Below are 21,032 nucleotides of genomic sequence, written 5' to 3' on the forward strand. Positions count from 1 at the left end.
AACACTTGGAATTGTTGGAAATGGCTAGAAAGACGTTAGAAAGTTGGGTCCCTTCTTATGCGATTGCTCTCTCTCTCTCTCTTCTCTTTTTCACCAGCATTGCTGTAGTTCACCACTGTTTGGTGTCTTGCCGTGGTCGTCTAGGCATGGAAGAGCTGCCGGAAGCCTCGCCGATAGTGGTGGCTGGTTGGTTGCCCAAAAAAAAAAAAAGAAGAAGAAGGGAAGAGAGAATGGACGGGAGAGATAGTGGGGTTGGGTGCTGCACGATATGATTTGGTTTTTTGTTTTTTGACTTTTAATTATCTTTTAATCCCTGAACTTTTCATGATTTTCAATCAAGTCCAAAATACCTTTCAATTATGCCCATCCTATTTAAATTCTCTTAAAACCATATTTTAAGTAAAGCAATAATAATAATAATAATAATAATAATAATAATAATAATAATAATAATAATAATAATAATAATAATAATAATAATAATAATAATAATAATAATGAATATAAAATTATCTTTAAAAAAAATAATCATTTAATTTAAGATTGGAATTTTGAATTAATTTTATAAAATAATCATAATGATTAATGGCTGTAGATATAATCTTATGATTCTCTTGTTGAAAATTTCTGGAAAACCATACTATTTATACTTTACTAAATCTGCCACATCAAAAAAATAGCCAGTTGAGTAAGGGATGTACCTTCGGGGTGGGTCTTTAATGGAGAAATTAGATTAATCCAACAATCTTTGATATTTGGATGATAACCTAACACTGATTTGCAGCCAACTGGAGAGTTAAACCACACGGCAGCCGCTCTTGGGCACTGGAAAAACAAATGAGGAATAGTTTCAATGTCCCCACAAAAATGACAAGTTGGATCAACATGCGACAGCCTTTGATGCACGACAACACACGAAGGTAGTCGATCATTTAAAGTTGCCCACAAGAAAATGGAAAGTTTAGATGATAAAGGAATGCGCCAAACTCTTCTCCAAAAGGCTTCCATGTTCGCACTAGAGCTAGGACCTGGATTAACATGAGAATGTTGGTTTCGGCACTGCAGACTCCTAGCTAAAAATAGCCAGACTTCACTGTATAACTGCCCTGTCTATTGTAATGCCACACCAGCATATCATCTTGCCTAAAAATGGAGAGGGGAATAGAAAGAATATTCTTAACTTAATATTAGTGAACCCATGGCCCATTCCCCAGTAAAATCCAAATGGGTTACGGCCATTAAATAGTGGGCCTTCACTTTCATTTGGGCCTCCACCAATGATTTGATTTGTGTAGCCCTAAGCATTGAGTATACAATTTGAAATTTATTTTACACTATATATAATATTTAAATCAATATTTTTTTTATTCAGTTTATTTCATTTGTAATTAGAAGATTATAAAACAATTGTATCATATTGCAATGACATGAGAAAGGCAAAACAACTCCATGGATTGAAGCAAAGACTTAATTTGCTTATTTTATTCTAAATTATTTGATCAAATTTAAAATTTTACGATTTTAAACACCATTTCAGAATTATTAAACTAAAAATCACTGTTTTTTAAAATTTATTTAAGAAAAAAAAGTAAATTTTGAAGTTAATTTTCTAATTTCATATTTAAGAAAATCTATAGAAGAATAATAAAGCAAAAGTCTAATTTTTTTTTAAATGTAAAATTATAAAATTATCCCAATTTTCCTCATTGATTTATAAAATAATTTGTTCCATTTTCATCTAAAATATAGTGCTTTTTTTCAAAAACCAGTTTTTGCTCACAAATCTACACCAAACAGATATTTAGAAGATTAACATCAAAATTTGATGTTATTTTTTAGGCGAAAGGATTTATTTGATAACTTGTTATTTTTTATTTGGCTGCTTATCTCTCTTATCCATATAGGGAATGATGAGGACGTGGCAATTGCACACATTCCCTTGACCATCGAAGAAGTCACCGAGCGGTCCACGAGTATCTGCGGAGTGCTGACTCAGATCGCAGTCACAAACAACTCACCCACTTGAACACTAGCTTGTGGATAAGACCGTCAGACCGATTCCTCGTATTATACAATTTTTAACCTAAAATCACACGTAATTTTTACTAAATTTCATAGTACACATGTCTCATGGTGCACAGTCGGATTTACCGTGTCCAAAAAAGTACACCTCACCTAACTATAATAACCCCTATTCCCAATTAAAAAATTAAAAAAAAAATAAAGAAAAGGTATTCCACGACTCGAATATCGAGTTTGGATAATGCCGCCATGCTAAGCAACACGCACTCTTTCTCTCTCTTTCTAACACTATAAATATAGCAGGCAAGGAGCACCATTTTGATATCCATAGCATCAGTATCTGTATTTGTTCAGTTGGGGTCTCTGTGTTTTATTCCATTTTATTTGATCTTTTTAACATCTTGATTGAAGAAGAAATAATGTTGGCGATATTCAAGAAAGGGTTGGTGAATCCACCTCAAGAGCTGAATAGCCCAGCTTCATTGGCTTCATCAAGAAAGCCAAAGCTTCCTCAGGAGATTTTCAAGGATTTTGAATCTTCTAATGCTCCCTCTGATGTTTTATCGATTAGCTTTGGGGATGTTGCTTCACTTGCTTATATTCCTCCACAAAATACTTACTCCATTCACCAGAGGTATCCATCTCTCTTTCCTATTGAAGAACAGGTTTCTCCTTTGAAATTGGTAAATATCTTAAAAGAAATTAAAGAACATAATCTTTTATATGCTTATATACTGCAGGTTGTTCAGTGGATTGAATGACATATACTGCATTTTCTTGGGGAGTTTAAACAATCTATGCAGCCTCATTAGACAGTATGGGCTGTCAAAAGGCACCAACGAAGCCATGTTTGTAATTGAAGCTTACAGGACCCTACGTGACCGTGGCCCATACCCAGCCCACCAGGTCCTCAAGGATCTCGAGGGCACTTTCGGATTCGTGGTTTATGATTCCAAGGCAAGACATGTCTTTGCCGCCCTGGTAAGACCTCTAAAGTGATTAGAGCTGTCTCCTACTCTTTATTCTTATCATTCGATAGAGAATCCAAGTGATTAGTAATTGATTCAAGTTGTAACTCATAGATGACCAGTTACTCTTGTACTCTTCTTTTGTACAATAGAAATGCTTAATGCATTATATCTCTTGTGAGTGCAGGGAGCAAATGAAGGTGTGGGGCTATTCTGGGGGATTGGAGGTGATGCATCGGTGGTGATATCCGACAACTTGGAAGTTATTAAAGGAAGTTGTGCAAAGTCATTTGCACCTTTTCCATCAGGGTGCATGTTTCACAGCGAACAAGGGTTGATGAGCTTTGAACATCCAACGAGCAAAATGAAGGCTATGCCCAGAATTGATAGTGAGGGGGCAATGTGTGGAGCCAACTTCAAGGTTGATAAAGAATCCAGGATAAGTAACATGACTCGTGTTGGCAGTGAAGCCAATTGGGCTTTAAGTGGTCCGAAAGCCTAAGATCATCCCAGTGTACAATAAAAATCCAACTATTATTCTGTGTATTCTCTCCTTTTCAAGCGCCTTGTTATATTTTCCTTCTTAGGCTTTGATAATTCGTCTTTTTCTTAGTGTTTCATTCAATAAACAAGAGAATCTTCTCCCTCCCTTACACGTTCCTTTTTAGATATACAACCAATGCAATGAATGCCTTGTTGAGATATCGATATCACGATAGAATTCCTACTCCTTGAATAAAATGAAAAGTTGGCGTACAAGTACAGAATTATATCTATCAAAATCAGCCTATATCCATTTCAATTCGCTTGAATTAGAAATCTAATAAGAGTTACAAGAGTCTGAGGGAAAAAAAAAAATATTCAGTATTTCCACCAATTAAAAAGGACCAGGGCAGAAGTCCAACTAACCAAGATGACACTTCCGCACATCAACACCTTTCTGTGGATGGACGGAGAAGTCCTCCGAGGGCCAAACTGTTCAGTACTAACCAAAAAATCAATCCAAGTCCACAAAAATCTGCATCATTTGAAGTTACATGAGAACAGGAACGCTGAAAATGCAAAGATTATATTATGCACCAAGGCTGGACTCTCTCCACCTAAATTTGAAATGGATTCTCTAGTCATACAAGGTCACCATTTACTAGTTCGGAATTTAGAAACCCATTAATTTGCATGCTACTGTTCCTTAATTTAGAAAGATTCAAGAGACAACTTCCCAAGCAATCAGCTGAGTTGAAGCTTCATAAATTCCAAATGTGGAAAGCCAGAAAAAACAAAATTAAAGAGCATCACCATATGGCAATAAAAAATGCTAGTGATTTCCAAACCACTGCAGACTATTGTAGAGAACTAACCTCTAAATCAGGCAATGAGATCATGGGTTTTCTTCCCTGATTTGTCAAACACTGTAAAACCTGTTATTTTCTGTCCTCCATGTATCGTAGCAATCAAGTTCTGCAAAAATAAAAGCAGCACTGCACTAAGAAATCATATTTTATCTCCACCCTCAACAAGCCTAAACAATGATGAAGGTCGCATGTTAGACCAGCTCCAGCATGAGAAACATTGTATGAATTACTATGATTGTAATAATTTTCTACCATCTAATAACCAATTTTTAGAAAATGTCTTAATCCAAAACCTTAATGACAACTGAACACAAATACATTCACTACTAACTAGATTGAACTTACGTATGGGCTCCAAGTTCCTCCACATCATGTTCCACAATGAAATGATAACGCTCTCCAGCTCGTATAGACTCAACAGGGGTTTTTGATGTGTCCAATGGAAGGATCCTCTGCCTTTCTGTTTGAATTTCTGCCTACATTTAAATACAAACTTTGTTAGATCCCAGGTACATCAATCACATTCTAATGCACAAAATAACATTCCTTCAGTTGTGACATTGCTCGAATAAGGAGAAAAACAAGAACTTTTCAAAGAAAAATTGACATCCATTACCACTTTCAAGTAATGATGGGAAGGCAAAGCAAATGCATCACCAAAGCAGATGAAAGCAATCAACAGGAAGACATACTCACCTTAAACATAACATCCCTAACTTCAAAAATTAGAACTGTTATTGATGCTTATATTGCTGGCTGCAAAAGGTCCCCCCCAAATATATAGCCCTGAAAAAGAAAAATCATTCAAATTAAACAAAAAAAATAATAATAATAAGGGAGAGAACATGATATGATGCAATATCCAAGGACTTGAGGTAGGACGAGGAGACCAGTGAGGCCAAATGAATCGGAAGGGTGTTGGAGGAGGAATGTGGTAGAGCGGATGAATCGGTGAGCTTGGTGGCATGGGCGTAGATGAGAGGAGGAAGCCGTGAAGCGGCAATTGGATCGTTGAAGATGTCCTCACCGATGATAAGATCGGAGGGGTCTAAACGGACCGGAGCGTCCACGTGAAATGAAGGCCTGCATAACCTCATCACCCGAAAGGCGAGTGAGGGCGTTTGCGTGCCCCGCGTTATGCTCATGATTATTCCTCTCTCTCACTCACAATGAATCTTTTGATACTTAAATGACTGATTAGTGAATTTGGAAAAGAAATTCGGGGGAGAGGAAAGGAGAGGGACGGTGACAGTAGATGCAGGAGCTTGGGTGAGGCTGAGGAGAAGTTGGCTGTTTATCTGTGGAAGACACTTTCTTTTTCCAGTTTCCCTGTTAAAAAGTTCCGATGTTCACTTGTCAATAATAACAAACAATTTTTCAATTTAAAAAAATTTAAAAATTCATATTTTCCACGTATAAAAGATATTTAAAATTTTATTTTATTTTTAAAATTTTTAATGCATATTGCTTATTTATTTTCAAATAATATTATTTTGTAAATAAATATTTTTTAAAATAATTATTTAATTTTAATTATAAAATAATTTGCATGATAGAAAAGTTTCATATATTATTCGAGCATTATAAAATTTATATATCTTTAAAATTAATTATTTTTTAATTAATTTTTTGATTATATTAAAAAATAGTGAATTATTTTATAAAAATTATATATATATATATATATATATAATTATTTATAAAATTTAAAAATTTTTTTAAAAATATTTTTATTATCTTTAAAGTGTAAGAATTTTAATAATAATATTTTAAAAATAATATGTATTTTTTTTTACTTTATTTATCATTTTATTAATATATCTTAATTAATTTAAAAATTAAGTTATTAACAAACTTATTTATTTATTGTCAACGTAAATAAAATTATAATAGATCAAAAATTTTAACATAAATGAAAATATAAAAACATATTAATTTATACTATCAAAAATAATAAATAATTCGAATAATATGGTTATTTGTTATAAAGAAAAATAGTAAAAAAAAAAACTATATGTCAAAATTGTTTTTTTAATTTTTTTTTAAAAACTATTCCAGACCTAAGAATCTGCTATTTACTTCAACATACAGTAGCGTTTTTTCCATCAATAAATTAAATGACCCAAAATAGAGTGCCGTTTTCTGAAAGATAACGGCATGTCACGACCCCCTCGGTAAGACCAAACCAGTTGGACTCCTTATTTTTGTGACCTAGCCACGTTGGGTCAATGCATTAATTTCGAGTAATGATTGAGAAGCATCAGGTCAGCCGTATATCACTGATTTACATTTCGAGGAAAGACACCTGAGAACGAGTGGAGAGAGGTCAAGCAAAGCCGTATTGTCTCTACATCACTAGGAGTCGAGAACTTGCATTAGAATAAGCCACAACATAATCGAGTACTAGAGATCCGATATTTCAGCGAAATTATTTCATGATGTACAATGCAAAATGGCTTCAATTCCATTCTCGGTAACCATCCAACACTTGCTATCCTCGCTAGGTCCTCCATTCTCTATAATGCACAATATACTAGTTAAATCATTTCTTTCTAAATGAGAGGGGCAAAAGTACAACTAATACTAACAAAGTTAACGGCGTCTACGTCTTATACTCTGTACAAGCAATTTTCTGCAGTCATGGTATGGTACTGGTCTATCACACTTGCAAGCTCCAACCATGAACTGCATGGCCGAGCACAATTCACAAGGCAGGACTTCTTATGATGTCTATGCTATAATTTCTGGTTGCTTCTTGTGATGCCAGTCATATGCAATTCCAAGTATGGTGATCTGTTCAAATCATAAATAACCACATGTACATTAGTCTGGCATTTGTTTTTGTGAGGGAGTGTATGAGCCAGCCCACGTTCTTAAATAAAACATAATAAGCATACCTCGTCTATACAACCCGAACCCATGTTCCACCGCACATAGGACAGCCATAGGCCCAACGGCTAATCCACCATGCTTCCCTGACATTTTGATTAGGTGAATTTGCAGACCCTGATGAAGCAAAAGCTGAAGTCTGCCGCAAGCATCTTATGCACTGCATCAATATCAGTCAACATTATAAAAGTAAAAATAAATTGATAAAGCCAGAGACTCAAGCATGACGAGAGTGGTTAACAATTTAATAATAAATGGTAACAGATGATGAACTTTGAATATGCTATACACAAATTCAAGTGGGAAGGGGCGAAAGGTAGACTAACACATGATTTTGTTGAAAAATATACTGGAATTTGGAAGCACGGCATCGGATAGAGCAGACAAGGAACAAAATGTCATATGGTTGCTTCAAACCAAATATTAGATCAAGGCTTTGACGAGTTCAGTATGTCTTTCAGGTACTTGATATGAAACTAATAAATGCTAATTTTGATTCTATAAAGTTCAAGTAAAAGATATCTAACAAAACTTATATTGAGTGAATTTATAGAACCCTCTCCCCCCTTCCCCACCCCCAACCCCCCACAATCACAAAAAAGTTACCTTAAATTTTAATATTTTATTATTATATCATATTTTAGTGCTCCAAAAATCTTATAATTTTCAGTGATGGTAGTACAAGGATTTAAGTCTAAATTTTAAATAGGGCGAGTGAAAGTATATGTTAAGCCAAACTTCACTGATTTTTAATAATTTACCCTAAACAATTACACATCAAAAAGCCTAACAGATAAAATTACAAAGAGTGAAAAGAACAAGAAGAAGAAAGGGGGGGGGGGGGGGGTGTTGAAAGAGATATGGAGAGAGAGAAGACAGGAGAAAAAAGGGGAACTTACCTTGTACCAGACCCCTTCAAGACCAGTCTTCCACACTGCAGTAACAACATCTCTTCGAGATCCCATGATCCCAAGGTATGCTCCCAGACCAACAGAAGTATTTAAGCCAAAAGCTGCATCTCTTTCAGACATTCTGCGCTTCCTTGGCCATAGGCCATTAACCCCATAATAAACATCACAATTTTCCGATGAGCTGAAATCAAGAGAATCTGTATAACTGCTCATCCTTGGCTTATCATCAGCAGAACCCATATCCTCTGGGTCAGACCAGGGGCCACCAAACATATTCCGCCTGTGCCACTCTTCAGATGGAGGGTGGAGTTCCAATTCCCTCAGCAACAGACCAGCAGCATCTGCACCTCTAGGCCGGGGCATGTTCTGTGTATTCCCATATATATATATATATATATATATATATATATATATATATATATATATAAAAGAGATTAATTTGACCAGATGAAGAAGCAAGACAAAATTAGAGTTAAAACAAACCTAAACAAGTCATGTAAACCTTTACTACCTAGTTTTCTTTTGCCCATGCCATTATTCTAAAAGGAAATAAACTCCTTGGAACATTTTTTTTTTTTTAAATAAACACCAAAATGAAATCACTTAGAAAGTCATAATAATCACTTATAATGAAACATAATAGACAAACATATTCAATATATGACTGTTTGGAAGCTTAATTTAATTGATGTGCACAGCTAAAAACAGTGGGTACTTCCAAAAGCACACATAGTTCTTCCAAAATGCACACATAGTTTCTGGCTTTCTACATGAAACAATTAATTCAGAAAGGATTATAAAAATGATAACCCAGATCAACTCATGTACTAATCATTCATTTACACAGATAAATTCTACAAATAGAAATTAACATAGAATAGGAAATTGGGACGACTAGAATATGTGGCTCTTTTTTTTTCTTTTTTTTTTTTTCCCTTTTTGAAGTAAAATCAAATACAGTAAGGTCCATGTTCCAATGATTTATAATTTGGCTTCTGGGAACATCTGCCAAACATGATGAGACAAAATTACACATCTAGCAGGATTTCAAATAATAACATATTACAAGATAATTCTACAAACTTTTCCAGGTCATTAGAGAAAAATGTCAGCACATCATTAACGATAAATGAGAACATATCTCATTTCGCTCCTTGACAATCAGTGGCCTTTCTCAAAATTAAATCAGAAACATGGATACCTGCATATGTGGGCCAAGGGATGCTTCTACGACCTCCGGTAATACAGTATAATTCCCATCAATATAATGCAGCCGCACCTGGATGCTGCTGCTTCCCACTTGAGAAACTGGTAATGGGTGTGCTAGAGCCACTGTTCGCCGACAAAGATCCATGAGTATGAGGAAAAGGACCTTCACCTGCCAAAAAAGACGAGCACGAGATGGAGCTTTAAACTAGGGTAAGCTTATTGGTTGGTTAATTGACACGCACCAGATGGGTAATCCTCAAGCTGATATGAACAATAAATTGCCTCAGGTCGAAAAAATAGAAATATGGAGCCAGAAAAGAAAACAAAAATCCAAAGCAGAATTGTTATGCTATGGTAAAAGTAATCAAAGAGCATCGCAATTTCTACCTCTTCAAAAGTGTATCCTTGACCAGCATTGCCATAACCCAGTCTTGACCGGCCAGCAGGTCCATCTTCAACTCCCTTGGCTCCAGGCACAAGTTGACCTCCTCCAGCAGCCTGGCCTTCATCTGATCTGACCATAGTTGGAGCTGGTTTAGAAGAAACAGAATTACTCTCCTCAACCTTTGCAGGTGGACCAGACTGAGGTTTTTGCATATTTGTATCCGTATTTTTCTGTGCACCTCCAATAAAGCGAGGTAGCTGAGTTCGCCGAAAGAAAAAACAGAAAAGCAAAAGTTGACATAATCTGTGAAGGAAATGGCAGTCTCCAATAAGCCTAACAGCTGGTGTCCCAGGAAAAGTTCCAGTATTGATGCTTATTGGCATAAAGGAAGATGGACCAGTGATGGGGTTTGGAGTTGAATTGGACACTCCATCACTTGCACTACTAATCTTGGCAATAGCACCTTGTACCCAAGCTTGCATCTGAGTGCTTCCTGTAGAACTTGCAGTACCATTTTGACCACCTGAAAAACATGGTATAACACTTAACAGAGGATATTCCAAACTGGTCACAATGAGAAAGAAACAGAAATAGAGGGAGAGAAGCTGAGAAAGAAAGGGTCAGGGGAATAAAAAGGAAAATAGAGTTTTAAAGAGCCACTTGGTTCCAGTAGCTTTGACAAGGACCTCCTAAGTAGAAAAGATTCATTGTAGCTGCTATCACCATACACTGAAGTTGGACAGTATAGTGCTTGTAGTGAACTCAACATAAGAAATAATGCCAGCTCTATTTTTTCTATTTACTTTTCACTTCTTATGATAATCAAAGCTCTAGCCACAAGAGCATACTGACCCTGACTAGTTGCAGGAGATGCTGAACTTTGGGTAGGACTTGTCACCATACTGCGATTACTTCCAGTTCCAGCAGTAACTGCATGACTTGCTAATGTGCGACAGAAACTTGCATAGCGCCGTAATCGTGTGATAAAATGTGAAGCTAGATCAAGAATTGCATCTACATAAGCCTGCATCATATGGTCATGTTAGACAAAACAAACCAAACAGAAAATTTGAGACATAAGTTTGGGAAATACAACTACAAGAAAGACATTTAAGCTGACAAGAGGAGGGGTGATGTAGAACCAATAGAACAATCAAAGGGAAGAGAACAAAACTCTTGATATTTTATTTCCTAAAATACGCAGATACATAAGAATTTATAGACAAATAACTAGTCCCACTCCTATTACAAAATAAGAAAATATTAGACCAACATTAATTAGGAATAATAAAGCAACAAAAACTCTTACATAAATAAAATACTACTGAATTAAATTTCCCAAGTTTCTTCCTAAAATATGTAGACTTAAAATCTCTGATGGAAGGTCCTGCATCAAAGAGGCAAATTCAACCACCTCAATCGGCTAGAAAGAACTGGAAATATTCCATGGGCATTGCAACAACAAATATATTTTCAGCAAGAGAAAAAGAACAGGGAAAAAAATGCAGCACAGAGATTGAAAAAACTTCTTGTATTACCAGCAATATTCACACAAGTAAACCAAATTGGTAACACCCGAGGATCTTCACTATCTCAAATTTCAACAGGACTCGAAAATATGGAAAAGGGAAGCCAATAATGAGCCATAAGCAAACCTGAATACTTGGAACAAGGGTTGGTTCAACAGCCATTGCTTCAGGATCAATGCCAGATAATTTATCTCCAGAAGCCAGCCATGGCTCAGGCACTAGATTTGAAGGATTTATCAAAGCTGATTCAATGCCTTTGCCCAGCATATCAAGTAGCAACCTTGCTTGCATGTCTAAAACCATTGCCCTGACCTCCTGAGCATTTGTACCTTCCAGAAGCCTACATTTTATCCTGTCTAGACTCTGCACCATACAAAACCAAATATACTCAACCAAACAAGAGCAATCATAAAATTCAGAATAAGTAAGTATTTATTAATGCATGAATTATCATATTACTGTAAAGTGAATAATGTCATCCATGTAAAAGTAGCCCAGTATAGATCACAACTGGTCCTTTTTAAACAAACATAAACTCAGATTTACAGGCTTAGGTCAAAAAACATTTAAAAGATTATCACCAACAGGCATAGCCCCAAAAAGCCCAAGATCATACGACAAAAGGGGGCAGTCAAATGTTCAATTGAAAGAGCTATTTTTTATCCCAGAAAAAAAAAATCTAGATGCCTTAGCTCACTAGCATAATTAACAATCTGGACATATATGATACACACTATTTCAAAACAAATAACAACAACATTTAGACACGGCAAAAGTCCACTGAAACATACTCCAGTTATAAAATATTCCAAATACCTTTATTCACTATTTCAATTCAAAAATCACAATGACAGTGACTACTGCAAAGGCAATGGCAATGTAATGTTGAAAAGAAAATAATTCACAGATACATACAGGACCATACTGCTGCCGATGCTGAGTTGATGGAAGAGAATGAAAATCCGCATCCAACACCGCAATGACACTGTTCAGTGAAACTGAAAGGAAACAGAGACTCAGAATTATCGACAAGTCTTACCACCAATTCTTATGCATTGAATTTATTTTGATGCATTTTTTCTTTTTGGGACTCAGCAGTACCAAAGAATCTAACAGCTGCTTTGGGAGTTTTGGCCTGGACAGACCAACATTAAACCCTAAATTTCTTTTTATGCTTCATTATGTGGAAGGGATTAAAAGTATCTCTATGATTTTGTGTTTTGTATTGATGAGAATGAAAAGAAAGTACAAAATAGTCATATTGATAAGAAAAAATATTTTAAAGATACACAAAAAGAATACTTGTTCTGCTAATTTTGAGAACAAAAGAAAATAAACGAGAAAAATTAATGCTCTCTTATCTTTTTTTCCTATCATCTAAACAGAAGACATGGCTCAAGCATCTATGGTCCACTTTTCCTTTTCCTACACAGTTACCCACACCCACACAAAATTATAAACATTCATACCAATGTTGTCCTCAGCAGCACTCTGTGTACAGCCAACAGCATCCCACCAATCAACTCCAACCAAAAGGCTCCACCAAAACCTGCTCTAACAAAACACAAAATCAGCATTGACACACAATATCAAAGTAACCGCAATCCAATTAAAAAGAAACAGTATAAGCATTTATACAAAGTATCAAAGTAATTACTGTGATAAACAATTACTACACCAAGTACCTCTCAGCAATTGCACGTTCCCAGGTTGATGAGTTAGCCTTCACCTGACTACTTGGAACAGCAGGGGGTAGAACACGGATTATCTTCAATATGGTACGGTCCTTGCTAGTGTCATGCCAAACAGAAGCAGAGCAGCAGCTTGTGGAAGAGAAAGCAGGAGCGGCAATTGCAGATCCAACATTAATCTGATAGCTGTCTACAGGTGTAAAGTTGGGACCAGAGAATATATGGACTCCACCCCGCAGAAAAGCAATAGCAATCTCACCACCATGAGCAGAATAAACAATTCGAGCAAGTGATCTAACATCACTTGGCAGATCAAAGGGATCAAAAGTGAGACTTTTTGCCTTCTCAACACCAGAATCAGATGTCTTTCTGGCATCAGAAATGGGCCCTGCTGCAACTGCTTGATGATTTTTAAAATCATTTGTTGGAGGTATGCTTGTATCCACTTTGGATACCCATACAGTTTGCATGGGTGCCTGCCCACCAAAGCTGGAAGTAGGATTTCCAAATATTTGATGCAGAACAACAGGCTGAAGAGATGATTCCCATCGCTGCACTCTCCATCCTGTGATTGAAGGACCCTCATCTGGATCATAAGGAGACATATACTGCCCTGCACAGGTGAAACAAATTATAAAGATTCTAAATGCACAAACAGGCATAGAAAAGGTCTCATCTGCCTAGAACACAAAATTCAGGCCCCACATCATTCCGTCTAGTCCCAAGTGAGAAAGCCTAGGCATGTTTATCTGGATTAAATCAAGTACAGGATTAAAAAAAGAAAAAGAAAAAAAGGAAAGGAAGGAAGAAAATGAGAAGAAAAGAGAATATTCATGAAACTTAATTCAAAGACTGAATTTCAAGGAAGAACTCTGTTAAGTACCTTCAACTATCACAACAGCTATCACAGAACCACCACGAGTTGGATCAAAAGCAACAGCGGTAACTCCAGAGCCCCAAGTAGTGGTTGCTGCAGACTGTGCTGCAGCCTCAGGACTAACATATGCAGAAAAATTTGAAACAGGTGAGCAGTGAAGTGATACTGTGTCACTGAAATCTTGATCAGTATGCTTTTTCTCCTGCTTTGCTTCAGATATTAGATATTCCTGCCAGCTGAATAGATAAGCAGCCAATGGAGCAAAACCTGACCAATTAGGTGGGTTGAGAGAAGGTGGGAGCCCTGCGCTGGTACTTGTCTTCGGAGTTGCTTGAAAGCCAGGTCCAGGGCCAGGAGTAACCTCCCAAACAACAATGGTAGATGGGTTTACAATAGGAACACCTGCAACGTGCATGGCACCACTATCTGTTACAATAGCATCAGCAGCCATAATCCCACTAGGCCCAGCACCCAAGAGTCCCTTGCTTGTGCAAAACCACTTTGGTGTTGCATTACTCTGACTAGGAGGCCACTGGGACCAATGAAGTTGTACAGACCCCGATGAGAATACGGAACAAACGCAAAGGAAATTAGGCCACCTAGCTGAAATAAAAACGGCATCAATGGCAGTGCTGTTTGAATATATTAGTTAAAGTATGCAATAGATATTGTCATTTTTACTACTTGAAGTTAGCAACGGTAAAGCTGTTACAAACCTTCACATAATCAATTATATTGATGCATTACTTAGTGACATTAACTAGAAAAGAGCATACATTATACATGCAATTAACTAGAAATTTAACATATATATATATATTAAAATCTCCCATTAACTGCATATGTTAAACTAACTTTAGAAATATATTTTTATGCTTGTCATACAAAACATGATCAAATAGAAAATTGACTATGTCCTGGCCAATCCAGCACAGGGTATTAAAAGATGGCGAATAATATCCCATATCAGCCAAAAAGTCATTGAATTTTAAGGCACAGATATGGGATTGAGCAATGTGGGACTCTGAATCTGGATTCACAGACACATTGCCTGATACAGGACAACAATAATACAGGCGTTATGGACTGAAATGGTCTCATAAACCCATTACATAATGGCTATAAAAGGTGTCAGTCTCTGATTACAGATATAAAGACACAAAAACTAAAACATATTTTTTTCCACCAACCTTATTCTCACTCACCCAACAGCTGTAAAACACATATTGTCATCTCCTTTTTTTTTGTTTCAGCAATAGGTTATAGATTTAGCATCAAAGTACTATTTTAACATAAAAACACTTTATTTGCTCCATTTTAAGGAATGCTTGTTTCATTTTTAGTTCTTTGGTTAATTGCTGTATCTATAAAACTGATGCATATAACTTGTTTTAATTTGATTTGAGTTTTCTTTTTTTTTTAAAATAAATTCACATTAGTTCAAGGTGATAGGGTCCAAGTGTGTGAGTGTAAGTGTAACCACCAAAAATGTTATTTATTGCAAACTACCACATATTTCGTGTCAACATAACCTACAGCTTCTACATGAACTCAATAAACAAAAAAACACCTTGAACAAACCTGAAGTTTGAGATTGATGTGAAAGGAATTTTTCCTCAAATGTTGACTTTGAATTTGAGGAACTGCTGGATTTTGATGAAAGCCACCTATACTGGTTTTTCAAAAGAAGTCAAAAAATATCCAAAATACACAAAATATCAAGATAACTTGAGGAAAAAATAACTAAATCAGAAGAAGACTGGGAATATCAAACAATGCAGTTAAACAAATAAACACAAAGGGAAAAAGAATCCTATAAACTTAAACTCAATTATAGGCAAGCGACAAGAATCTTGCAGAAAATGGTAACACTGCCACAATGGCCCAAGGTTTAAACGTTAAACTAAATCACCACTCAAAAAAAGTCTAATCATTGAAACAAAAACTCATCCAACAATGTAAACACAAGTACGTTGCACGATAAGGCATCAGCTTATAAAGTTTGAATGGCACATCAAGGTAGAGCCTCAATATGCTCCACAAAATAGGAACCAGCAATATACAAATTCTAGGAAGAAAATGCAGAAGGGTTAACTAGACGGAAAGAAAAAAACTGTTAGGAATGTAATGAATAAATGCCCAGGAAAATCAACACATTAAGTGAACAACAATCTAGTTAAAAAAAAAAAAACTAGATTTGTTACAAACCACTCTCAAGCAGTTTAATGAAGTGGTTGACTAAGACCATTTGTAACAAAAATAGATAATCAGACAAAGCCAAATCTATATATATATATATATATATATAAAGCAAGAAGGTATTCCCCAAAGTTTGCCACGTGGTATTCTCTTCCAAGGTTTAAACGTTAAACTAAATCACCACTCAAAAAAAGTCTAATCATTGAAACAAAAACTCATCCAACAATGTAAACACAAGTACGTTGCACAATAAGGCATCAGCTTATAAGGTTTGAATGGCACATCAAGGTAGAGCCTCAATCTCCACAAAATAGGAACCAGCAATATACAAATTCTAGGAAGAAAATGCAGAAGGGTTAACTAGACGGAAAGGAAAAAACTGTTAGGAATGTAATGAATAAATGCCCAGGAAAATCAACACATTAAGTGAACAACAATCTAGTTATAAAAAAAAAAACTAGATTTGTTACAAACCACTCTCAAGCAGTTTAATGAAGTGGTTGACTAAGACCATTTGTAACAAAAATAGATAATTAGACAAAGCCAAATCTATATATATATATATATATATATATATATATATATATATATATAAAGCAAGAAGGTATTCCCCAAAGTTTCCACGTGGCTACTACATGGCAGAGTATAACATGTGGCATTCTCTTTCATGGTATTATCACATGGTTAATACGTGGCAATGTTTGACACGTGGCAAGTTACAAATTATTTAATAGTTACCCTATTAATACTATAATAAGTAACTATTATTATAAGGTAACTTGCAATATATTAACACACACACACACACACACACACACACATAGAGAGAGAGAAAGATTTTAAAAGTAATAAAAATAAAACTTAAAATAATTAATAAAAGAGTTTGATATGTAATATTCTCTTTTATAGTATTACCAAGTGATTAAAATATGACATTATCCTTCATAGTATTGCTACGTAACATTCTCTATTATGTAAGTTATAAATTATTTAATAATTACCCTATTAATACTATAATAAATAGTCATTATTATAAGATGACTTACAATATATTAATATATATATATATATATATATTATTTCTATTATAAAATCTTTATTAAAAAATTTATGAGATAAAAATAATAAAAATAAAATTTAAAATAATGAATAAAAAAATTTAAAATATTACATTATTTTTATATATTAAAATTAAAATATATATAAATTAAAATTATTAATAGAAATGTGTATTAGCACGGGCAATTTCCTAGTAATACTTAAAAAGGCTACCATAACTCTCCTTACATTCTCCTTCCTGATTGAATTTTTTTTTATTTTAAATGTACATAAACATAATATAAATTAGTAATGAGAATGGAATTTATTACACATTGTAAGTTGTTTATCCATTAAATAAAACCATCATTATATCTCCTAGTACTTAGGTCAGCTGTGATTTTTCCAATATGTTAAAAGTGAATTTAACATTTCAAGCACAAAAAGTCAAAAACTGTACTATAAATACACAGAAAAAAAATAATTTCAGAAGCAGATATGCAAAAGATAATAATAACTGCATACAGGAGAGACCCCAGATAACCACTTGGTAACAACTGCAATATCCTGACGCCATTCATGCTCACGCTGCCAACAGCTAGCATCTCGCACTAAATTAGCTGGACCCTGCATCAAAAATAAGGTATAAGCTAAATAAGAATTTAATCAATTTATAAGAAATGGCATCTAATAATGCAGGAAGAAAAAGTAACAATAACCTATAGAATGCAAGCTAATATTACTACAGTTGAGTAAAAGATAAAACTAGCAGTCAAAAAAGGAAGATGGCATCTACTTAATAAATCTGTGGAAACAATGCATCTACGTAGCTTACTTGAGAAGGCTGAGTCCAGATAGTTATCCTCCCATGAAAATTAGCTATCAGTAAGGCACGTGGGCAAGAAGTAGGGGACCATTCAATGAACTGAACAGAGTCACGAGGAGAATCTGCAAAAGGAATTCAACAACCTCTAATGATTTGGAAAATTAAAATCAGATGTAAATGGAAAAGGCAATGTTTTCATATGAAAGAAACAAACAATATACAAATATAACAGATTTAAAAAAAATTAGTAAGAGATCCAAACATTAAACCACCAGTCCAATAGGCACTTTTCATATGAATTACTATTACAGCAACGATGATCTTGAAACAAAATATGTATGGCTGTAACCAAATACATGCTTATCATGTAACATGGTTGAGGTTTTCACGCCATACAGAAAGGCTTAACCACTTCAGTGATAAATAAAAAGTCAGGGGTACATCCACATAATTGCATTAAAAATAAGCACAAAGGAACTATGGAGTTTAGCTTAAGTAAAGTTACTGTGTCAAGAATATGCTGTTTTATACAGCTCCTTTTATAGCTTGATTATACAGTTTCCATTAAAAGCAGCCAGGTAAATTAGAAGTACCTGCTATCACATTGAAAACTGCACATTCAGTTGGTCTTTCAGGGATAACAATATGTATGGGGATCCAAAATGGAGGGTTTGCATTGGAGCTACAAGAACCAAAAAAAAAAAAAAAAAAAGTCAACTAGAATTTTTATTATTTTTACAGAACATAACTTTACAAAGGCTAAAAATACATACTACATACATACCTTGGGATTCTTGCACAAGTCTCTGATGCACAAGCTATAGCATTCAACTTCCCGCACCAAGCAACAGCACTGAAAAGACAAACATAGAACAAGAATTAAAACCTTGCAAAGATATTAATGGTAGAATGAACAAAACAAGAGGCCAAGGCTCATAAACAAAATACTTTACTCAGTTTAACATGAGGAATATAAGACAGCTACCCACCCAATCTCAAATTCCACACTAGAAGACATCATTCTATAAAAATAATGATGAGACATATCAGACACAAACATGATATCTACAAGGCTAATGCACACTATTAGCATCATGGTCAAGTTTAGAGTTTAGAATGGATAAAAATGAGCATGGTTGTGACAAATCATTGGTTATAGTATCAGATTCATCCTTCAAAGTATAAAATACATACGAAACTCGCATATCAACCAGTGGAATAACGTGGTAGCAAGGATACATAAGGAAAGGAAACTTTTAAATTAAGCGAATAATATCTCTTAAACCACCTTTTGTTCTGCTTCTTCCCTCCATGGCAAATGGTGCTGATTTTGGTAGCAACGAAAATTTAATTTTCTGGCACCTAACTGTATCAAATTCGTACTAAGCAAATAGAAGGGATGGGAGAGAAAACATAGAAATTCAGAACCATACATGGCTACCGTCACCATTTATCTAAAACTCAAAAGAAGCAGTCTCATAACCTAAAGAAGCTGAAGAAAAGTAGGGGGTAAAAAAATACTCAAAACTCTTTCCTTTTTCTTTTACATCTGTCCCTTAGCTTCACTCGAACTACTTAAACTTACACGCAGGATTGTAAGAGTAAAAACGATCACAACCAGCTCTTGTCGTCAACTTCGATCAGTATAGATTGTTCCAATTAAACTTTACCTCAATCCACAATTTGAGCACCAACGACTAGAAAAAAACTCAACCCCATCAAATTTCGCCTCAACCACCACTTCAATCGCAAAATAATATCGACTCCACAAACAAAATTCACTGAAATTAAACTAAGCGGGAAAACAAAAACACTTATTTCTACCAAAATTTACCTAAAATTACGACAAAGCTCAGGCACGCTCATCTTATACTGCAAATTAGAGCGAGGCTGCTTAAGCCTGATACAAAAGACAGTAGCGGGGCTAACGGAGTCTTCCTCCATTGGATCGTCGGGTTTCTCTACACTCTCTTCCTCGCTACTTAATGGCTCGGCCTTGTCCGAGCCCGCTGCCTTGGCCACAATCTCGAGTGACTGGCCCACACTCTCCTCCTCCGGGTCCTTATTTCCCCCCGAGCCCACTTGCTGCTGCTGCTGCTGCTGCTGTTGATCATTCATTTGCCAAACAAAAAAAACCCTAACCCCTATATATATATTTAGAGAGAGAGAGAGAGAGAGAGAGAGAGAGGTTAAATGAATCTAAGTGGTGCAAAAGTCGCAATTGAGGGCGACAGGAATCACTGTAGAGAGAGAGAAAGAGTGGGGCTAGTGTGAGTGGGTTGAGGGAAAAATGGATTTGAAATTGGCTTTTTTAGGGTTTTTGTTGCGTGAGGAGACAAAGGATGTGCGTGGAAATCAGATTCCAGGTGCTGGGTGTGTGGTGAGAGTAGATAGAGATAGAGAGGGGATGATTTGATGATTCTCGCTCTTTTTTACTTTCTTTCTTTCTTTCTTTCTTTCTCAAAAGGAATAATTGGCGTCAGCACCTTTCTTCTTTTCGGTTTCTTTATTATTGTTTCTACAAGACAAGGTCACTCTCTGGTGAGCATGTGGTTTGGGCTAATTGGTTACTGGATTTGGGACTTCGCCTTCGCTATCTTTCTTTTGCCCGCAGAATCAAACAATTTTATGCCCCTTTCCTTCTCCTTTTTCTGTGGTTTGCGAGCAGTTGGTGTCCTGTACATGTACTCAGCAGGCGAGCCTTGGCTTCTTAATCAATTTTACATAATTAATTTTGGGCCAATTTAGATGATTAAATTACGTATACGAGTTAAAATTCATGGGCCGAGCTCCCTCGTGTACATTTATAACTTTATTCAACAATTACAAATTCATTGTGGCTAAATCTATAAAATGAGAAGCTCATATTGCTGTGGTGACATACATTTTTTCAGACTTGATTACTCTTACCCTCATCCCTTTTCTCTTTTGTTTCATAATAAAGTTGCGGTTTCAGCTTCTGTTAAATAAAATACAAGAGCTTAGTTCTAGGTGAAAAACATTTCATCCTTGAAAGTCTATTAGTCTACTATATGTGCCCCCACAAAAAGGCTTGGCAAAAGTCATTGGCGCTTAGCTGCTACTTTATCATGTTTGACTGTAAAAGAAATATCTTTCTCCATCCATCACCAGCCAG

At 35.4% G+C, this 21,032-nt stretch overlaps 3 protein-coding genes across 8 annotated transcripts; 1 reads left to right on the forward strand and 2 right to left on the reverse strand.

Moving 5' to 3' along the window:
* The first annotated feature begins 2,331 nt into the window (after window positions 1–2,331).
* Window positions 2,332–3,643, forward strand: LOC110635088 (stem-specific protein TSJT1-like). Its single transcript, XM_021784288.2, has 3 exons — window positions 2,332–2,656; window positions 2,763–3,003; window positions 3,178–3,643. Exons 1-3 carry the CDS (start codon window positions 2,442–2,444, stop codon window positions 3,490–3,492), a joined length of 771 nt encoding a protein of 256 aa, XP_021639980.2. The 5' UTR covers window positions 2,332–2,441; the 3' UTR covers window positions 3,493–3,643.
* Window positions 3,644–3,692: 49 nt separating this feature from the next.
* On the reverse strand, window positions 3,693–5,727 carry LOC110635087 (uncharacterized). Of its 5 annotated transcripts, none has more exons than XR_009146118.1 (4): window positions 5,233–5,720; window positions 5,039–5,128; window positions 4,688–4,814; window positions 3,693–4,448 (listed from the first exon to the last, which is right to left on the reverse strand). XR_009146118.1 is itself a non-coding variant. In XM_021784286.2 (4 exons), the coding sequence occupies exons 2-4, from the start codon at window positions 5,045–5,047 to the stop codon at window positions 3,852–3,854; spliced, it is 297 nt and encodes a 98-aa protein (XP_021639978.2). In that variant the 5' UTR covers window positions 5,048–5,128; window positions 5,233–5,727; the 3' UTR covers window positions 3,693–3,851. The 5 variants fall into 5 exon arrangements, 1 of the variants encoding a protein (XP_021639978.2); XR_002491112.2 differs by having other exon boundaries at window positions 3,693–4,008; window positions 4,349–4,448; window positions 4,688–4,818; window positions 5,039–5,700; XM_021784286.2 differs by having other exon boundaries at window positions 3,693–4,008; window positions 4,688–4,818; window positions 5,233–5,727.
* Window positions 5,728–6,729: 1,002 nt separating this feature from the next.
* On the reverse strand, window positions 6,730–20,556 carry LOC110635132 (mediator of RNA polymerase II transcription subunit 16). Of its 2 annotated transcripts, XM_021784347.2 has the most exons (17): window positions 19,731–20,556; window positions 18,681–18,749; window positions 18,490–18,578; window positions 17,906–18,018; window positions 17,596–17,697; window positions 15,415–15,505; window positions 13,840–14,436; window positions 12,951–13,569; window positions 12,735–12,814; window positions 12,181–12,263; window positions 11,392–11,628; window positions 10,589–10,760; window positions 9,739–10,259; window positions 9,344–9,520; window positions 8,131–8,508; window positions 7,240–7,391; window positions 6,730–7,135 (listed from the first exon to the last, which is right to left on the reverse strand). In XM_021784347.2, the coding sequence occupies exons 1-16, from the start codon at window positions 20,012–20,014 to the stop codon at window positions 7,245–7,247; spliced, it is 3,759 nt and encodes a 1,252-aa protein (XP_021640039.2). In that variant the 5' UTR covers window positions 20,015–20,556; the 3' UTR covers window positions 6,730–7,135; window positions 7,240–7,244. The 2 variants fall into 2 exon arrangements, with proteins under 2 accessions (XP_021640039.2, XP_057997105.1); XM_058141122.1 differs by lacking the exons at window positions 18,490–18,578; window positions 18,681–18,749; window positions 19,731–20,556 and having other exon boundaries at window positions 15,415–15,500; window positions 17,906–18,023.
* Window positions 20,557–21,032: the final 476 nt, after the last annotated feature.

This window comes from Hevea brasiliensis, chromosome 18 (assembly GCF_030052815.1).
Source record: "Hevea brasiliensis isolate MT/VB/25A 57/8 chromosome 18, ASM3005281v1, whole genome shotgun sequence".
NCBI lineage: Eukaryota > Viridiplantae > Streptophyta > Magnoliopsida > Malpighiales > Euphorbiaceae > Hevea > Hevea brasiliensis.

Bases quoted from the DNA above. Each gene is read 5' to 3' on its own strand.
- LOC110635088 (XM_021784288.2), top strand. From the start codon at position 2,442: ATGTTGGCGATATTCAAGAAAGGGTTGGTGAATCCACCTCAAGAGCTG. The intron at 2,657-2,762 runs GTATCCATCTCT...TATATACTGCAG, and splicing joins ACTTACTCCATTCACCAGAG to GTTGTTCAGTGGATTGAATG. The intron at 3,004-3,177 runs GTAAGACCTCTA...TTGTGAGTGCAG, and splicing joins GACATGTCTTTGCCGCCCTG to GGAGCAAATGAAGGTGTGGG.
- LOC110635132 (XM_021784347.2), bottom strand. From the start codon at position 20,014: ATGAATGATCAACAGCAGCAGCAGCAGCAGCAGCAAGTGGGCTCGGGG. The intron at 15,506-17,595 runs GTATGCAGTTAT...TTGAAAAACCAG, and splicing joins GGTTATCTGGGGTCTCTCCT to TATAGGTGGCTTTCATCAAA. The intron at 13,570-13,839 runs GTACTTAACAGA...TCACCTGTGCAG, and splicing joins AGCTGTTGTGATAGTTGAAG to GGCAGTATATGTCTCCTTAT.
- LOC110635087 (XM_021784286.2), bottom strand. The intron at 4,009-4,687 runs GTAAGTTCAATC...CAAATGATGCAG, and splicing joins GAGGAACTTGGAGCCCATAC to ATTTTTGTGGACTTGGATTG.